Source organism: Hipposideros armiger, unplaced genomic scaffold (genome assembly GCF_001890085.2).
Source record: "Hipposideros armiger isolate ML-2016 unplaced genomic scaffold, ASM189008v1 scaffold_425, whole genome shotgun sequence".
Lineage (NCBI taxonomy): Eukaryota > Metazoa > Chordata > Mammalia > Chiroptera > Hipposideridae > Hipposideros > Hipposideros armiger.
In genome coordinates this window covers 1058988-1079182 of record NW_017731775.1, presented here as the reverse complement: position 1 = coordinate 1079182, position 20195 = coordinate 1058988, and the positions used below count along the sequence as shown (strand labels likewise).

Genomic DNA, 20195 nt, shown 5'->3' with positions numbered 1-20195 from the left:
GTAGCTATAGGCAAAGCAGTGTATGTATGAAAATTAAGACTCCACAGTTTTAACACGGGTGCCCTGAAAAGTGTGTCTCCATGTTTCTGAATTCCATGCAGGATAAGAATTACGCTAAAAATATAAACATATATGGCGCCTTTCCCCTTTTCTAAAATGCTTTATTTAATAAATCCTGGAATCCCCCCTTTTTTATTAGCAGTGAAATACAGCCTACTAATGCCAACGTCTCGGTTTATTAAATTTGACTTCTCCTTAAACAAATTTTAGATAAAATAAAGTAGTGCTTCCACACTTGTACTTGTGATTTCTATTTAAAAATAGGTTTTCTATTTATTTGTGCTCTGTCACCAAATTTTTCCATTTTTAAAAATGGTGATTAAAGCAATATTGAACACTACTCATTCAACTAATGATTTAGGTAAGCAATCTGTTTCATAGAAACTAAAGGAAGCAGTAACAAAGCAGAGCTAAAAGCCTACTTTCAGAGCAAATAGTCTCCTAATCAAAAGTTTAGGAGCTGCTTGAAAAATTTTTAAACGTATTTCCTTATTAATATATATAATTTTAATGCCTTTGGAACACTTTTTTTTAATAAAATGTCATTTTTAATAATAAAATTTAAATACATAAGTATAAAAACTACTGCTCCTAGGATTTAAAAAAAATAGGAGCATGATAAAATATCAGGAGCCAAAGTTCCTTAAGATAGCAACTTTGATTCTATGAAGTGCGATGTGTGTGTGTGTGTGTGTGTGTGTGTGTGTGTGTCTAATATAGTGAAACCCCCACTTACATTATTACAATTTACATTTCTCCACAAATTATACTACTCCCAAATATTTTAAATAATGCATTATATTCAGTAATCTGCACTCATTTTCAGAAATTTGTGGTAAACATTGTAATCTGCAGTGATAATTGGCCTTATAAAAGGGAAAAGAAGCTTCCACATTGGTCTGAGTGCTCAGAAATATTTTTCTTCTTTTTTCCTTTAAAGAGATATATACGATTCTATAAACCTTCCACCCACCCCCTCACCTGTCCCAACAACAGACAAGGTCCCAAAACAAGGTGTTAATAACAAGTGCTTAATACATATGTTTTTTAGGTTGATGTTCCAACTGATTAGAAAAATATAACAATTTGAACTTTCAGAAGATGATGGTAGTTATCTAACATGAGGAAAGCCCATAATAACTATTTTGTTTAGTGAACACAATATTCTTGATTATTTTCACATTAACTAAGATAGTGCCCGCTTTACTTTACTTTTCTCCCCTTCAAAAATTCAACTTATTTGCAATATTCCTTGCATTTCCCAGAGATGTGTAAAAGTGGGGTTTTATTGTATATATTTTTAGCTGCTTAAAACTTTGTGGTCATTCCTCAAATCGTTTTCTAATGCATTTCAGTTTAAATTCTCTAAGCTGAAAATAGCAAGAAAAGATGAATTAACATTGAATAAGAAAGATAACACGGGCAGCACTGTTTTGTTTTATGCTTTTAGCTCTTATGGGAAAGAAAACTGTATCAAATTCAGCTACAAGTGATATAAGCGATATGCTTTTACTTTACTCGTAAAGAGCAGAGTTTCCAACCCTGGCAACAGGGGGCATGACACCTACGCAAGTCCCCAAGTTGAACTGTGTGCTTCACATCTACCTTCCTGCTTAGAATGCCTATCACACCACATAAGCTGAGGCAGTCCACTCTGGGATAAATACACCTGACATCTGTGTTCCGCAATGGCTCTAGATTCTGGACAAACTATGGACTGACAATGAAAATAAAACTGCTGGCTGCACTTGACCCACCCTTTGGCCTTCAAAGGTAGAAAAGGTTAAAGAGATCTATCTGTATACTGATTCTAAAGACTCCAATGCCATACACATTCGTACATTAAATGGAAAGAGAGCAAGTTAAAAAGTTTGAAACGTGGCAAAATATCCTGTGTACTAATTTAAAGCCAACTATTAAGTAACATGGAATGCCGTGTCACCTTACTAGGAGTCTCTTTTTGCTGTAAGAACTGGTGCTTTGTGTTTAGGTTTTGTTTTCCTTATATGTGCACAACAAAGACAGCAAATATTTGAGCCAGACAATAGCAAGTCTTCAAAACATACTGACCTGAAATTATGACATATCTAAGAAACATTTGTTATCTCCTCAAACTGGATTCTTAATTCGTGTGATTATGAATCCATTTGGAGGCTAGTAAAAATTTAAAACCTCTTGGGTTATTCATACACATTTTAGAAAATGACATTCTAATGCAAAAACTTTTAATGAGCCAAATGTCAAAAGGTAGAGCCATTGTTATTGACAAAAATGAAAATTCTAAGATCAAAAGGTAATTTGAATGTGGGATTTGTAAGGCTTCACTAATAATAATGGCTTTCCTATATGAAAAATAATATCAAAGTATGACAATTGGCAGTGAATCAGGACAAAATACCCAGGTAAACATAACTGAACACAAATGGTTCCGAAGCTAACTCCTATTTTATACTGGCTTAATGAAAACTGGTACTATACAAAAGCAGAAACTTTATACTGTCTTTAAGTAGGCACTAAAATAAAAATGGTCAGCTAAGGCAGGGCTACACATACATTTTTGTAATACACCCATGTCTTGGAATCCTACTGAAAAGCCTGATGGAAACGTGGCAGGGTGGTGCTTGTGCTTAAACTACTGGTGAAAGCTGCTGAAAGTGAGTGCAGAGATCCCAGACCTAGAGTGTTTGCAGGATCGGGCAGATCCTGGGTCTGTGGGGGGAGCTGAGACACAGAAGAATGTGCTTCTTCTTGGGAATAGCTCATTCCAAGGCTCCCCACTGATATAGGATTATAGGGAGGACCATTTAATGGTATGAAATTAAACAACTGAGAAAAATCCAATGCTGGGGTGTTTATGGGGTCACTGATAGAAATAGAGCTTTTTGACAGGGAGAGGTCCCCTGCACCATCATCGAGGGACCCGATCTGAGGATCCAACCCTAGTTTAGATGACGATGCTTGAGAATCCTGGGATGAAGAGGGCACACCACCTTGTAGCTCCATTAGATAGCTCTCAATTTCCCCCTTTAATGGCTGTTCTTTTTCAGGAATAGAAATTGCATATGAGGTAGAACTGAATGGGTATTTGAAAGAAAGGTGGTGAGAAGGATGAACAGCATCCATATCTATTGGGCACGTCATTCCCAAAGGTAAAGTTGTGATCATTTGGTGGGCAGACCCCGAGCTCTGCATGGACTGAAATGGAGTGTTATAGAGGTTTAACTGCAAAGTGTTTGTGAATGGCTTTGATAACAGTTCACTGGAAGGTAAGGACATCACCGGAAGGAGCTCATCTTTTATAGGCACAGAAACATTACAGGTAAATGGATCCAGAAAATCCACTGGTTCTGTTTTGACCTTCAGAAGTTCTTGATTGTGACTCTTCTTCATATGTCGAGTCAGGTGATCCTTTCGCCCAAATCTCTGTGCACAATACTGACAGAGGAAGTCCTTTCTTCCAGTGTGCACCACCATATGTCTCCGGACATCTTTCCGGGTGTAGAACCGGCGATCGCAATGCTCGCATTGGTGCTTTTTTTCTTTAATCCCACCAGACGACTTGCCTGCATGAGATTTAAGGTGCTCCAGCAGCACTCCTGTGCTTTCGAAAGTCTGCAAACAGACCTTACAAGTGAGGTCACCACTTGTTGCAGCATGCAAGGCCAAGTGACGTTTGAACCCAAGCTTGGTATTATAGTTCTTGCCACATTCTTCGCACTTAAACGTCTCTTTGTTAGGGTCATGTGTATGTAGGTGATTCTTCAGGTGATCTTTTCGGTGAAACATTTTCTCACAATAATTACACTTGTGGGTTTTCTCAGGAGAATGAGTAGCCATGTGCCTTTAAACACAGATACACTCTGTAAGTATCGTGACAAAAATAGTAGGTATTCACGTTTCAAATGGAAGCTAAACTACTATGCTAAGACAGAATTTCCCTAATAATGGACACTTTTAAACTTAATATATACTACAAGGATAGTTAATATACCTAAATACTGCAGAACTTGAGCCATTTAAGTTGCCACTTTAGTTTTCACTGTCTGGTTTTTAGCTATTATTACAAAAGCAAATGAGCAAGACTGAATATACTCACGTAAACGTCCATACCTTTTCTTGTAATTTCTTTGTACAAACGGAAATTCTACTCTCATTAAGCATTTCATTTAAAAAAATCCAAAGACACTAACACATAAAAGTATGTGATTTAGAATACTAAAACTAGCCAATGTCTAATCTACTTAACATTTCTTCTCTGCAAATCAGCTAAAAAATGTGTATACAAATATATACGTTTACAATGGCTTCACATGGCCAACATTATAGAAAATATAATCTGAAAGACAAATAGAGTTTAATACCTTTGTAATTTGTACTTAGAAACAAAGGCCTTGGTGCAGTCTTGTTGTATGCACTTGTAGGGCCTCTCTCCTGTGTGAGAGTAGGAGTGAACCTTTAATTTCTCAACACTGTTAAAGGCCTTGTCACACAGTTGGCAAGGAAAGTTTTTTCTTGGTTTGGTTTCACCACGCTTACGTTTCCCTGAAGGGACTTTCTGGGTATCTCTTACTTCTGACAAATCACCAGGAATGACAGTGGCCATCGCAGCCTAAATCAGGCCTTCTTGTTGGACACTTGGGAACTGCCCAACTCCACTAAATGATTTAGCTTTTAGGTGGCTTCTCAAGTTTCATGTGGTCGTAAAAGAAAGCAAAAAGGGACTGGAAAAAAAAATAAGAAACAACTAGTTTGTAACTAAATTTAATTTTTAAAAATTTTATTTGCTATGTGATGCTTTTGAATTAAAAAAGAAACCATAAAACGGATTCAGCTGGTCTAATGTAATATCTGTAGGTTTCTTTATATTTGTCAAAATACACATTAATGCATTGCTCAGAATGAACAGTTCACACATTCCTTGAAATTCTACCTGACAGATGTTGTACTTAGGGAAAACAGTAGCAATTTCGGAAGCTCTTAGGAAGCACCAAAACATGACACTAATCTGCAAGGCGCATAAAGATTTTTCCAACGAGACATGGTTCTATTAGTTCCCTTCATTGGTGGTGTTTATAGGTTTTCTTTGTTTTTAGTGTCTTGTTTGTGACTTTAATGCCATCACAGAATAAACAGAACTGTGAATTATGAAAAAAAACCAAAAACAAAAAAACATGACACTAAAAGTGGCAGTATTAAGTTTCAATTTTTACAAGAGACTAGAGAACATAAATCTAAGAACATAAAAATGTTTCCGCAAATATTTTAATGTCTAAAAATCATTTTAATTTGTGCAAGTTCGCCCTGGTCACACTCTGTATTATAAGAAAGTAAAATATAAATAAGCAACTGAAAACTCTTTTAGGCACCTTGTGAACCATTAGTCTATGGAAGACATACGTAATGCACAGACACCAGAGGCCTGAAAGAGTTGAATGCATCATCCAAAGTTAAAATTTACTCTTTATACCAGTGTCATCACATGCAGAGAAATTTCTGAGTCAAGAGTAGAAATGACTTATCTTCATAACAAATATGCACTGTTGAAATGGTAAAACCTTTTGATGTCATATTAGGTGAGGATCATGGCTTCTTGTCATTTGGACGGAAGAAGGATTTGGTTGAAGTCATTTTCCTCACCATTTTTCATGTCATAGAAAATGATTCTGTGCATTGGGCAGACTGAAGTTAGTGGACGAACCAGTCATCAGGCCTCCCCAAAAGCTGAGGGGTCAGTCTTTGACACACCTATACCCTGTGTGCAGTACTAGTGGGACTTTTGGCTTAGAGCACAATACCTGGGCAAGGACACATTGTTATGGAGGTTTCAGATTGTAAAAACATGTGTCAGAGTTTCAATTCATTATTGGTGCTTTGAGAAAGAATGAAATGAACATACTGTATGGCAAAAAGTATGTCTACTTAGACAAAAAATTTTAAACTGGTTGAAACCTTTGAAAATTTGTGGACAAGAGATGGTAAATATTATCAATTGTATTTCTCAGAGTAAGAAACCAACACCCCAACGATTCAATTGATATGAGTTAAATGTTTCCTCAAGGTTCATGAAGGCTACCTAGTCCAGCAATGTACTTTTAAGAGACATAAAAATGATAATACCTACAACCTCTTTTAAAAAGATTTGATTTTTAAACTGAAAACTGAACATGACTAAATGACTGTTATCAACTACTAATGATTTGGACTTTTCATCCTACTAAATAGTCATAAAAAGAGTAAACCAATTTCTTTATACTACTTGTCTTTTGGCATGAGAAGATTTATTTGCCTTCACAGCTAGAGGTATGATACCGACTTTCACAGATTGCAGTTATACTCTTGCAGGGGCTCTAAATTTAGCCTACATTTTTGTAAAATTAAGTGTATATTACAAATAGATCCTATTGTGTTTTAATGTAGAGGTTGTCACTAAAAGGCAAAATAGAGCAATTATCCACCCATTTCATTAAAATGTAAAGCAGATGGGTAAGTTAATCAGTGTTTGGTTCATGTATTCTTTCTTCATCAGTAGGCAGACACAAGCAAGGCCTTCCTTCATGCTGTTCTTACTGGCTGAGTCTCCTTTGCAGTTTAAAAGTGACATTAACACAATTAATGCACCTGACATTACTAATGCTAACCCAGTATGCTCCCTCTGATTGCAGATCGGGTTTTGAATCTCAAGAACTTGTTCTTTTCCTGTTATATTCTCATTCAAGAGATAGCTTCTCTGCCTCTCTCCGAAATATATAAACAGCTATTCTGCTGTAACCAGCAATGACACTGTAAATTGGTATAAAGCACTCTGCCAAGGCAGGAAAAAGAGAAAGTCTGATTATTTGATTTCCTAACATGATGCTTTTACGCACCTATTTAGAACACTGGAGGAAACAGGCGAATACATTTTTCAACTGTAACATCAACACAGAATGCATTTAAAGAATCTAAATCGCTGTATATAACTAATATCTGAAAACATTTCAAACACTGGTCATATTTGTCATAATTGTGTTATGAGATCCAACCATAATGGGCAGAGAATTCCAGTTAAGAAAAATGGTAACTGCTAAGTTATTGAAAAAAATTTATTAAAAGTACACCATGAAACAATATACAAACATTTGATTATATAAAAATTGGTGATACTCAATATAAAGTAACAAACAAACTCTGTTATCTTTGGATGTACATACTGAGCAATGAAGAATTGCAGATTTCAAATATTACACTTTTCTAAGACCAGCTGAAATTTTTTCATGGCTAATAATATCTTTTTATCTCAACATATTACAAAACTCAAATTAGTTATAGGTGTATTTAAAACTACAGGATAAATATAAGGTTGTGAGCTTAACATTGAATAAAAATCCACATGCATAATATGCATATCAATCAAATACTTTCAAGAAACATGCATAGAACTGTAATGATTTTTGTTTAATGCTTACCTGATGACAGATGGAAAAAGCCTCAGACCTTGATCTTAGCCAGTCCCATTGACTCTTCGTGGAAGAGAGCGGAATCCAGTCCTTCCCATTTTGGCCAATCTATGAAATAAAAAATAAGAATGGACTACACTCTAAATGAAACCAGTATGTGTAAATCATGGAAAATAAAGGATAAAAGAATTGCAATTTCATGGCACATGCTTACATTCCATACTCTGCTGACGAGTCATGCATTAATTTCCACCAATTGCAAATTTTTATTAGTTCTAAGCACATTTACATGACCAAATAAATCAGAAACAAAAAGTAAAATAGTATTACCTATATAAACGGCATTTTGTGATGCTGAATGACTCCCCACTTCTTTCCCAATTTTACTTTTTAAATCTAACTTGCCTACTGAGAGAAATGGATATAAGGGCTGCTATCTATAAACCAAGTGGATCAAAATTTCGTGAAGCTTACTAACAATATGGAAGAGACAAACGCAGTTCTCTTGGAGAGAGCATGTGGAGCGTCACTAAAGAACAGCAGCCTCCTGATGACAGACCTTGCATGCCCACACTGTACACGCTTGTGCAACTTGGGCTTATTATCTACGATACCTGCCAATTTGTCTCTCAGAATGCTGTAAGGACTGCTGAAATGTAGCAATAAATCTGTGCTCTTTAGATTTCAAAAGCATGCAAGGGAAGTTAAATACAGGTTTGCTACAGAAGGGGATGTCAGGAAGAAAGCATCATTTGGTTTTAAGAGATCATTGTTGAAAAAAATCTTAAAATATCTTACAAATGCCTACTAGTAGCATGATCTTCAGCAGATTAAGAAATTTACAGAAAACTTAATAATTCTTGATTGTACAAGTAAATATGAAAAGAATAATGGCCAAAAGGCAGAAAAAAAGTAGAATTAGCTATTACAGCGAGTACAGAGCACAGAAAGCTTAGCAAACTCTGAGTATTTCAAAGATGAACATTCAGGATCATGATTATAAGAACCTGAGAGGGATAATATAAATCAAATAGTTAAAATACAGTAAGATAAGGGATTCACCAATGACAGATTAAATGAAAATAATTTTACTGAAGGTCCTAAACACAAATCTAATTACTTTCCCCTGAAATCAAATTTTCATATATTTTAAGAATCTGATGAGGTGTAAACAAAATATTTAATAGAGAACATTCAAGCATCATTACAAAAATACTAAGGGTATATTTGAAAGCAGCATTATTCTCATAGTTTAAAAGACAAGAAAAATAAAAATTTAGACTAATAAAAGATACTTAAAAAGTTAAAGCAAAAGCTCCATTCTTTTGTAAAGCACAGGACATGCATAAAGTAAGAGCTGAATTCTGCACATCAAAATTGCAAAATAATAAAATTAACTTTGTAAATACTTACTTGCCCAGGGCACATACTGAGTTTTTGGTAGGGTGGTTAAGATATAAGTCTGTTTGGTGTATTCTGTTATTTTAATAATATAAATACCTTACAAGTGTAGAGTGTTTCCATCTCTATTACCTCCCTGGAATTCAACAGACCTGAGTGGCGGACACATTTATCATCATTGCCATTTTAAGGTGAGAGGCCCAGAGAAGCTGAACATCGTGACAGCATATGTGTGGTCAAAAAAGGGGTTTATGCCCTAAAACACCTATTTCGCTCTTATTCTACTGCATTCTAGAAGGGCAGGTTGGCAAATCAATTTGCAAGAAGATAAATCCTCTCATTACACTTAAAAGACAAGAATGGGGGGTAGTGCCTAATTTCTCTATCAGAGCTGTCCATATGACCACCCAAATTTAAAGGAAACAAATTTAAGATGTAAAAAGCTTCTTTTAATATAGTTTATAAAGTAAATTTTAAATAACAGCTAAAATGATAACTAGTATATCTGTCTGATGATAGTGATTTGGATCGAAAAAAAAATCTAAAATCAAAGTTGACTAGCACACAACACATTTTTATATTTTTTCTTCTTTTTCTGACCAATATAAATTTTATTCCATTTCAAGTACGCTCACACAAATTTTATTTATGCTTACTGTTCATTGGCATTTATAAAAATCTTTTAGAGTAAAACATTTTGATATAACTTAAAATCATGTAATACAGTAATACCTTGGTTTGCGAGCATAATTTATTCCAGAAACAAACTACTTCTATTGCAAGACATCACTCATTTACCAAGTTAAAATGTATCAGAAATGTTTGCTCATCTTGCGGAACTCTTGCAAACCAAGTTACTCGCAATCCAAGGTTTTCCTGTATTTAAAATGTTACAATAGTCTACAAATTATCCTTATTATATATTTTACAGTCTGAAATAAAATAATAAAGCCATAATTTTCATTCATTTTATCACAAAACATAATTTCGAAGTCATGGCAATTTCCCTAAATTTGACCTATTTTGAGTTCTTTTGAGTAGCCAAATAATTTCAAAGGATTGCTAATTATTTCCCAAAACCAAGGAAACCAGGAGCTGATTAGAGTTATTATTTGGCTTGATATAATAAACATAAAAAAATAAGGTTGTATTTATGTAATCCCAAATAAATGTCAACTACAATTATTTGTGTATTCTCTTTAGAGCAGCAGTTCTCAACCTGTGGGTCGCGACCCCTTTGGGGGTTGAACGACCCTTTCACAGGGGTCCCCTAAGACCATTGGAAAACAAAGAGACATTTACATTACTATTCATAACAGTAGCAAAATTACAGTTATAGAGTAGCAACGAAAATAATTTTATGGTTGGGGGGTCACCAAAACATGAGGAACTGTATTAAGGGGTTGCGGCATTAGGAAGGTTGAGAACCGCTGCTTTAGAGGATTAAGAAAAACTTTTAAAAGGCATTGTGACTATATTCTGAAAAGTGTGCAACAAAATTTGTACTCCTGTTTTTCTTTTTTAGGTATCAAAGATTGGTTACTCTAGTTTTCAAATGATTAAACTTCTTCTTTGCCTTGATCTGAAGAATTGTGAAATAAGATAGAAAATGCACATATACCCATTTCAAATTGCCCTAAGATGAAACAGCTCTTTGGAACACCCTTCCAGTTTTTGCTAGTACTAGAACATTTTTCCTAGGACAACTTTGCATATATAAAAATAATAATTAAAGGGGATATTTTCTGTGTGTGTGTGCAACACACAGGTTTATCTTCCTATGTTTTACATTCTAAAACAGTGACTCACACAGAAAAATAACCAGCAAAACCGAATCATACATCAAGGGTCTACTAAAACAAATTCCTATGTGGATGCTGGCTAAGGAACAGACCTGTATTAAAGCTGTTTCTATATATAAAATGCCACAGTTCTGATAGTCATTTCTCTAACAGCTGTGAATTTTTACAACACTTACCTGCATCAATAATTCTTTCATATTTAAGTTAAAAGTCAAACATATTCCTTGCTAATTAAGGGCAAATGTCATACATAATCAAAGCTTTATTCTCCTTTATGTTAATCATAAAACATCATTAGCAAACAATTTAGAATATGTCATTTGCTTGAAACATGTTTTTCATATAGAGTAAATAGGTAGGCTGCAAAAGGAAACTTACCAGTAGTTAATACTTTATGTGTCTAAAACACAATAGGGCTTTGAATAATGTGAAAAAAATTATTAACAAGAAAACGTAATTGAAGACAGCCAATTTTGAATTAAAGGCAACAGCATATTTAGAACATTTTTTTTTGATCCTGTATGATAATGTGGAAATTTTTACAGCATTCAATTTCTGTAGTGCTGTAAAATCACTTATTAAAGAATAATGAAAGGAAAAAAATCTTGCAACTATAAAATCTAAGACAGAATCAAAAATAGATGGTAGGCAGCATTGGGGCAGGAGCTGTGTCAGTTTTATTCACTGCTGTTTCCAATAAAAGTAAAATTTTTGTCGCATGAATGTAAATAATTAAAGCAGGGCAAGTGCTTTCCAACAACAAAATGAACTATAAGCTGGCTCAATTACCACAGTAGACACAGGACAGAATATACATATCTATGTTCCAGTAAAAAAAAAAATACAGTATGGATACAACTTGGTTCAACAAACTAAATAAGCCACTAGAAAGGTAATTTTGAAACTTGGCAGTTATTTGTCAAGTCTTAGGTTAAAACAATAGCAACTGTAATGAACGCTATCTAAAATACTTGTTTTGTTTTAGAAAAGAAGCCTTCTTTGATCGATCTTACTGCTAAAGACTCAGTTAGTACAAGGAGATAATATCAAGTTGGTCCCCATTCCTAATAAAAATTTCTAAAGTGAAAACATGCCTGGTACCTGCATCCATGCCTGGCATGAAGCATGAAGGATCATTAGATGGTTAGATGGTTATGGTTAGACAGGGCTGATGAGGTAAGAGAAGAGAGAGACAGCAGCAGGAGTGCCCACTGCAAAGCAGGAGACATGGCAAAGAACAGGGTCTGCACCTGACCTGCCTAACTTGTAAGTAGGTGCCCAAATAATGTATCTTATATCCAGAATATAAAAAATGACAGTACTTATTTTCCTACAGTTGATGTCATAGTTAACTAAAATTAATCAAAAACAAGGATGCTTTCTTTGAATTACTGTATTGGATATTTACAACTTTCGAGCAATTCACTAAAATGCAGTCCTAGGACGACCCTTTTGAAATTTACCATTAAAATTTAGCCTTACTATACTTAGATAGCCATGTATTTAATATAAAAGCTAACAGAGAAGTGAAGGGAAATAGCAGACCTATTTGTTTTTAAGAACCAATAGAAAAAAAACTCAATAAATTTCAAAGTGGAACCAACAAAATCCAATGTCAGTTCTCTTATCTGTACTAATAGGATGTTCCGTTTTGGGCCACCTTGAACCTGGGTATGGCTTGTTTATTTTGTTTTCTAGAGTACCCAGAGACAATGAACAGACAATCTGATGATGATGGAATATTCAAATAAATTTTATCTTCCAATTCAGAAATATTTTCCTTGGTTAATTATTTTATGGAGCAAAAATATCATGTTTGGTTAAAAAGTTTTTCTTTTCCTTTAAAAACCCTCTTTAATGACCCATGACTTAGAAATTAGCATTTCATTTTAACTACTATGCGGGGGACTTTTCTCCCTATGGTTGTAGATTTTTATCAAAATAAACACTAGAAAATACAGATTAGTGGTACGCTGGGGATATTTTCGTTTTCTGCACATATGGCAATTAGTAAGTATTTGCAAACAGAAAACAAGAGAGGAATGTGCAAAAGGGAAGCGATGATGCCTGAGAGAGAAAAGAATCGCAATTATATCTGAATACAAAGTAAGGTTGCTTAATAAAAAATTTAACCATTTTTAGAGGCTTTCCTGGTTTTGTCTGGTTTTTTTTTTTTTTTTTTGCTATAAAGCATTTCCAAAGTAATAGTGCTCTGGCTAGGATTATAAAGTAGGTAGCTCAAAGGTCAGCTCAATCTGAAAACTGCATAGTTCCCAAATTGTAATGAGTTGTTTTTATTTTTATTACCACTAACCCTCAAATTCCTGGGTATACAATAAAAATGCTTGACACCACCCATAAACATGTTCACACTGAAGGACCCCAAACATTTGGAGGCCATGCCTCCATTCATTTATGGTTAACTGTCTACTGCTATTAAAATTACAAATACGGCATAATCCAGGTTTCATGTTTGAACTCTCCAAGCCCTCACAATGAATCTGTCTATAAGTTCAAATGCAAAGGCAGAAATAATACACATTATGGCAAAAGTGATGAGGAAAGAAGATTTTCCTCAATTATAAAAGCTCATGCAGAGAATTAGCTTTAAGCAATCTCAAAGTAAAGTGCACTTTACATATAGGCTTGTGCTATGGTATACGACAGGTATAAATGTTAATTGTGTGTGCAAAATTTTGAGTGGCACTAAACAATCTAATGAAAACAGAACCCACATCCAGGTAAGGCTCTGTAAGTGCCTTTACTCTGTGCTCCCTTATGCCCATGTGGCTGTCCAGGACAAACCACTTGTGGAAACAACCACTTCTATTTATTCCCACATAACTGAGGTAAACAGGACCAGTTCTAGGCAAAATTGTCAAGAGGACCTGTGCACTCCTCTGGCTGTCACAATTAGAAGAGATTTGACTGATTTTACTTGAGTGAGATGAACTTTGGAACTTTACCTCTCTCAGCCTTTTCCCCCTAAAATACAGACTGTAAAGCTCTTCTGGAAATTCCCTGTTTTTCCCCAGGGACCATAAATTTATCTATGGGGAGCCTATTATTCATCCTTATATCCCCAGCACCTGGTCAGGGCCCTGGCACGCAGTAGACAGTTGATAAATATCTGTCGAACATAACTATAGTCCCTTTAAAGAATTTCAGGACTCAAAACAAGCAGAACATGTTTTGGGGTTCCTGGAATCTCAAATTGGTCTAAAGCAAACTCAGAAGACAAACCCCATAGAATGAAATTGTTAAGTTTGCTTTGGTGGAGGGGTGGAGACTTGGGGGAGCATCACAACCACTGGGCGCCTGTCCTGTTTCTGTCAGTAGGTGTCGAAAGCTAGGGAGACTTGGGCATGTGCTACTTGGAGGCCCGCAGGCATCCTGATGGGCAAGGAGACACACCTGGGCAGCACTCAGTTGGCCTGGATTTTTAGAACATTTCAGCTTTCAAACGTTCTATTCCATAGCTCCTTAAGCGCGTGTTAACCAAACTGATTATGATTTACTGTTTGGAAACAGCCAATGAAATTTTATGGGAAGGAAAAAGGAACAAAGTAAAATTCAAAATCTTTAAAAAGGTTGTTCGCCATGTGAAATTAAAATGTGATGAGGACGTTGAAAATATCAGAGATACGAGAGAGATAAAAAGGAGAAAATCTGTGTAAATGTAGTTGGCTAAGAAATGAAAAAAAAATTTTTTTTCTTAGCTGCCAAAAAAAACAGCTTTGTTAAAAACAAATTTAAAAACAATGAAGTAGAAAAAGAAAAAAAAATCTGTAACACTAAAAAAAAATCTTTTCATTTAAAAACTATAATATAAATGACTATAAAGTTTTATGCTAACCTGATTTTAATGCTTAAGCTCCACAGAATGCTGTGATTAGAGAATTTCTGCCAGATTAATTTATGTACCTTTTATTTGATTATAGAGCTCTGTTCATGTATACTGTGAGGACCTGCCTGGCTCTCGGCCTACGTCCTCCTTTCCTTCCCCAGCGCTGGGCCCCTGCCTGCTGTCAGTGGAGTCTGAGCCCATCCTCTGGCACTTGGCACAGCCATCTTTGTTTTCACCAACCTTCCCATCCTAGGGCTGAGGGTCCTGGCCTCTAACCCTTAATCCTGTGTTTGAGGTCCTGCTGACAGACTTACCTGGAGCGAAATCCATGTATACTTGATTTCCAAGTATCACTACACCTTGACTCTGTGCCACTGAGCTGCATCTACAGGTTAGGAAATCTAGATCCTGTGTGTCCTCTTTCCAACAAGGGCTAGCAAACTGCCTGCTGTCCCCCTGAGCTCCTTGTTCTAGCATCTGTCCCATTCCAGCAAGCAGAGTTAGCCTTCCTCCCCACCTGCTCACAGTTAATCAGATCCTTCCCCGTAGACAGAAAGAGATACAGTGGTAACACGGGATAGTCTACTACTCTGAGTAGGATCCCCAGAAAGAAGAGCTTAAGAGTTCATCTGTGGGCTATTTGAGGACATGAGTAAATAAGCTTTTATAGCAGCTATGCATTTTGTGCAGAGTAAGGAAGACTGCTCCTTGTCAGTATTCCAATCCTTCCATTAAGACCGTAACTATTAATGAAAACCCACTGAACACAATATATACTGACAGACCTTAAAATAGTAAGTGGCATGCTTATTATGTGGCATGCTTTTCAAAGCTTTTACTATTTTATCTTATATTATTTAGAAACTGGAATGACTGATCACTTTGAAAGCCATGCCATATAATGATAAAAGCCACCTACCTGAGGCCCTGCTCCAAACTCTAGCAAGGTAACCTTATTAATAGACCATGATAGAATGAAGCATTCTGGGTGCCAAATACAGCCAATGCAGCACCAAGAGGCAACCTAAAAAGAAAAGAAGAGTTAGTTTGAAATTCCAAAAGTCAGACCCAATCTGGTTAATGGCATGTGAACCAAATTGTTTTTCATTCATTATCAGTTATTCATATTCTTTATATTTTTTCTTTATTGGAAAACCTATCTCAAATCTTGTTAGAAACAAATGTGTAACAAAAAATTTATAGTACATTGAAAAATGAAAACTAAACAAATCCACATCCCTAGATTTATATATTTTCCCCCTGAATCACAGTTATCTAAATTGTTTATATTTTTATTTGGTAAAATATTAATTCAAGTCTATTGCCATTTCTCAAAATGGCTGCTTATTTTCTTCATTTATATTCTAAACACATCATGATTTCCTCTGTCTCACAGTTCTCAGAAAAGGCTTTCGAGGTGTGCATCTCTTCTGAACACTGGCTGAGGGAGAAACCCTGCCTGACGAGTGTGCTCCCCAGGCCATCTGTTCTGTTCACAGGGAAGGGTGCACACCACTGGCGCCCTGAAGTAGAGGCAGAATGAGGAGATAGGCAAGTGCTTGGCTCCTGAATCAGTCTTTTTAATAAGAGCACTACTCATTTTAAAGTGAATTCATTGGCGGCAAGTCCATCTTCAACAACAAAGAAAAACCAAAATGCATTCTGAAGTACTCAATGTTTGGGGTTATCCTCAGCTTCATTCTGTTGGGGCAGGTAGTGAAAACCTACCTCTATGGGCAATAACCAAGAGAAAAAATGAATGCCAGGAGTTCTACACAGACATCACTGGCTTCCTTTCCCTAGACCAGAGAGTCAATACTCAATTATACGTGGCTACCACTCACTCTATTAAGATAAATAGCTGACATTATATAATAAACATTATTAACACCTATTACATATGGCACCAATTTGAATTACTGGGCATGCAAACAGACATGGCCCCTGTTTTCTAGGAGCATACTTGTACAAGCTACTATAGTTGTAGCTCCTGAATAGATATCTTATGTCAAGCTAAGCAATATGACTGTTAAATAATATGAAAGTGCCACAAAGCAGGATTAGAGTGACAAATCAATAGTGAAAACAATACTATATGGTATCAGCAAGTACCATAGAGGCTCAGAAAAGGAAAAGAATACTATGGATTTTTGCCTTGAAGAATATACAATAAAGGAAGGGAGGAAAAAGGTGGTGTGTGGGGGCATGCCAGTTAGTCATCAGAACCCGCAGGTTAGAAGTGAGGATTATGATAGATTCTACGATGACCTTCTGGCTCGAGTGCAGCATAACTCATAGACATTGTAAGGATGCAAATGAGAAAAGCGCACTGAAGCCCAATGTCTGGGATATTGTGATAGAAGGGGGGCAACTGTAAGACACAGAATGCATCGAAAGCAGCAAGAACAAGTACTTGGGGTGGGGGAGAGTGGGAGAAAGTAAGGGATGCTTGTCACAAGTAAGATGCAAGAGATGGGAGCTGCAGTAGTCCAGAGCAGAGCTGCAAGCCGGCAAAAACCACCACTTCCTAAAAAAAGGCCACTTACATGCCTGAAAACATCAACAAAGATAGGAGGGTGGACAAAGATAGTTGTATAGTTTACAGACAGATTCAAACCAAATTACTGGCTCACTCACGCTGGAGTCTAATGACCACCACTATAAGAGGGAACCGGGTACTTTAAGGGGGGGCGGGGCAGACACAGAGCTTCAAGGAGAAGGAAAAGGGGCAAAAACCACTTCATGCTTTTTCTTGCATAGAGTTCACCCCTTAGGCACAAAGACACCAAACTTCAGCAAGAAAGAGCATGGGGTGAGGTGGACAGGAGTGAGAGAATGGGAGAAGGAGGGAGAGGGAGAAACACCTAAATGAGGACAACCCGTTGAGTGACAAGGTAATGACTTCCAGAAAGAGGATGCTTTCTTTCAAAGAGTTATGCACTGAAAGCTGAGCAAGAAGGTAGGCTAGTGGCTCAAGGGGAACTCAGGATACCAGGTGGGAGAGACAAGAGAAGCCTTATGTGCTAAGGATCAACAAGCAGGGAAGAAATGGACCATTCTGGGCAACAAGGCAAATGGGGGCCAGAAAAAAGGGAGAGGTTTTCGTCTCAGGTAAGAAAAGGGGCTGCTTTACTCACTTAGGAGGGACATACAGTCATCCTGGTCAGCTTTTTGGCAAAGGGGCAAGGAGTGCGCTTAGCTTTGCCAGTGCCAAGTAGAAGGGTCATCTATCTGGTAAGCATGAGGGAGGAGAAGGTACTTGGCCGGGGGACAGGAGGCAAGATCAGAGGCCGTGCAGAGAACAGGAGAGGGGTGTCCAGGGGCATCCCTGAAGGTTTCACAAAAACCAAACTTGCCATAAAGAATTCAATTTCTTAGTTATTGTTGGTGCAGGTCTAAATTGTTGAAGCTTTTCTGGAACACACTGTGGAAATATGTAATAAAGCCTTTTAAATGTTTGTGTATAACATTTAATGTTTGTTGACCTGATAATTCATTTCTAAAAATTTAAGCCCCTCTCCCCAAACGAGATGAGAAACAAAGATTTAAGTGTGTTCTAAGGTATTAAAAAGTATAAACTGCCACTTATAAAAATGTCATAGGGAATATAGTCAATAATATTGTGATAATTATGTACGGTGTCAGGTGGGTACTAGACTTATTGGGGTGACCACTTTGTAAGTTATATAAACGTCTAATCGCTATGTTGTACACCTGAAACAAATATATTGGGGTGTCGGAAAAGTCATGATGCATTTTTGCAATGAAAAACATAGAAAAAATATGTCATGACTTTTCCAACAACCCAATACTATTGTATGTCATATACAATTGAAAATAAATTTTAAAAAACATTTAAAATAATAAAAATTGATAGTCTAATGAAAGGGGTAAAGTATGATATACCTATATGACAGAATAACTATGCAGCCATTAAAAATATTGGCACTTAACAAATATTAATTAAATCACATGGAAAATACTTATAAAACGCTAAATTTTTAAAAAGTAGGACACAGAATACACCATGATTCTAATTTTGTAAAGTACATACTTAGAACTACACACCTTCCCCCCCCCCCCCACCCTTAAATGAACCTGGGTAAGTTATATATATATATAAAAATTAGCAATATATTGGCTTTATACTCTTCTGTATTTTATAAGTGTCTTATTTTTATAATTAGAAAAAAATAATTTCACCAAAAAATTTATTTTTTAATAAACGGTGCTGGAAAATTTTTTTGTCTATATACAAAAAAGAGAAAAAGAACCCGGATTCATACTTCACACCATATATGAACTTAACTTTAAGTGGATCATAGATACAAATGTAAAACCTAAAACTGTAAAAATGCTAAAAGAAAACACAGACAAAATACTCATGACATTTAGTCAAAAATTCCCTGCTACAACACTGAAAAGTACAGACTGATAAATTGACAACATATGAAACAACAGACTGATAAATTGAATTTTATAAAAATTTAAAACTGCTCTTCAAAAGACAACGTTAAGAGAATAAAAAAACAAGTCACTAAAAGACTAGAAGAAAATCTTTGCAAAGCATGTATCTGATATAGGACTTGTATCCAGAATATATAAAGAACTTCCAAAACTCAACAATAAAAAATCCCAATTAAAAAATGGGCAAATATTTGAATAGGCATCTCAAGATATATGGATGGCAAATATGCCCATGAAAAGAAGCTCAACATCATTGGTCCTTACGGAAATACAAATTAATACCAAAATGAACCCACTGGAATGACTTAAAATTAAAAAGACTGACCATCTGACTATGCACCAGTTGGTGAAGATGTGAAACAAATGGAAATATGTATCACTGGTGAGAAGGTACAAATGCTGCCATCAATTTAGAAAGCAGTTTCTTAAAAAGGTAAGCATGTGCCTACCACATGACACAGCCATGTCACACCTATATATTTACCCAACAGATATGAAAAGCTATATACAAAGATTTGTACATGAATATTCATAGTAGCTTTATTTGTAATAATAAAAAAAATTAGCTACAACCCAAATATCCATTCAGATTCAGGAATTAACTTTTGATACACGCAGTAACATGGATGAAACCTCAAAATAACTATGCTGAATGAAAGAAGTCGGACAAAAAGAATACATATTATATTTCACTTACATACAATTCTAGGAAATGCAAACTAATCTGCAGTGACAGAAAGCAGCTCAGTGGTTATCTGGGGGCCGGGGGAGGGATCACTCACAAAGGACATGAACAAACTTCTGGGAATGGTGGACATAGTCCTTATGCTGATTGTGGTGATGGTTTCAGGAATGTAAACATGTCACAACTTGGTAAACTGTACACTTAAATGTGTGCGGTTTGTTAAATATCAATTATAGCTCAAAGCTATAAAAAGGCAAAGTTCATATTGAGAAAAACAAAATTAATAAGGATGAGAAATCTTCACATGAATTTACTGAAATCTGCATGGAAAACAAACAAACAAACAAACAAACAAAAAACCCAAAATCACTTCCTGTGACCTGAAAAACTAAAATCCTTTATAAGGGTAATGACTCAAAATGAATAAAATCTTTCCTTTCCATTGGGGGAGAGGGGGATGAGGAATATTGGCTTAAATGTAAGAGTCACACTCAACC

At 35.9% G+C, this 20195-nt stretch overlaps 1 protein-coding gene across 4 annotated transcripts in view; it reads right to left on the bottom strand.

Annotated features, from left to right (window-relative positions):
• Positions 1-600: 600 nt before the first annotated feature.
• Positions 601-20195, bottom strand: part of PLAG1 (PLAG1 zinc finger) — a 43551-nt gene continuing 23956 nt past the window's right edge. Inside the window, exons 2-5 of one of the 4 annotated variants that reach the window (XM_019664519.1) lie at positions 15466-15570; positions 7506-7604; positions 4422-4781; positions 601-3901 (exon numbers count right to left, since the gene is read on the bottom strand). In XM_019664519.1, coding sequence (XP_019520064.1) covers positions 2644-3901; positions 4422-4663 — 1500 coding nt within the window. In that variant the 5' untranslated portion in view covers positions 4664-4781; positions 7506-7604; positions 15466-15570 and the 3' untranslated portion in view covers positions 601-2643. The remainder of the gene's footprint in view (positions 3902-4421; positions 4782-7505; positions 7605-15465; positions 15571-20195) is intronic. The other 3 variants (XM_019664521.1, XM_019664520.1, XM_019664522.1) reach the window with 3 other exon arrangements.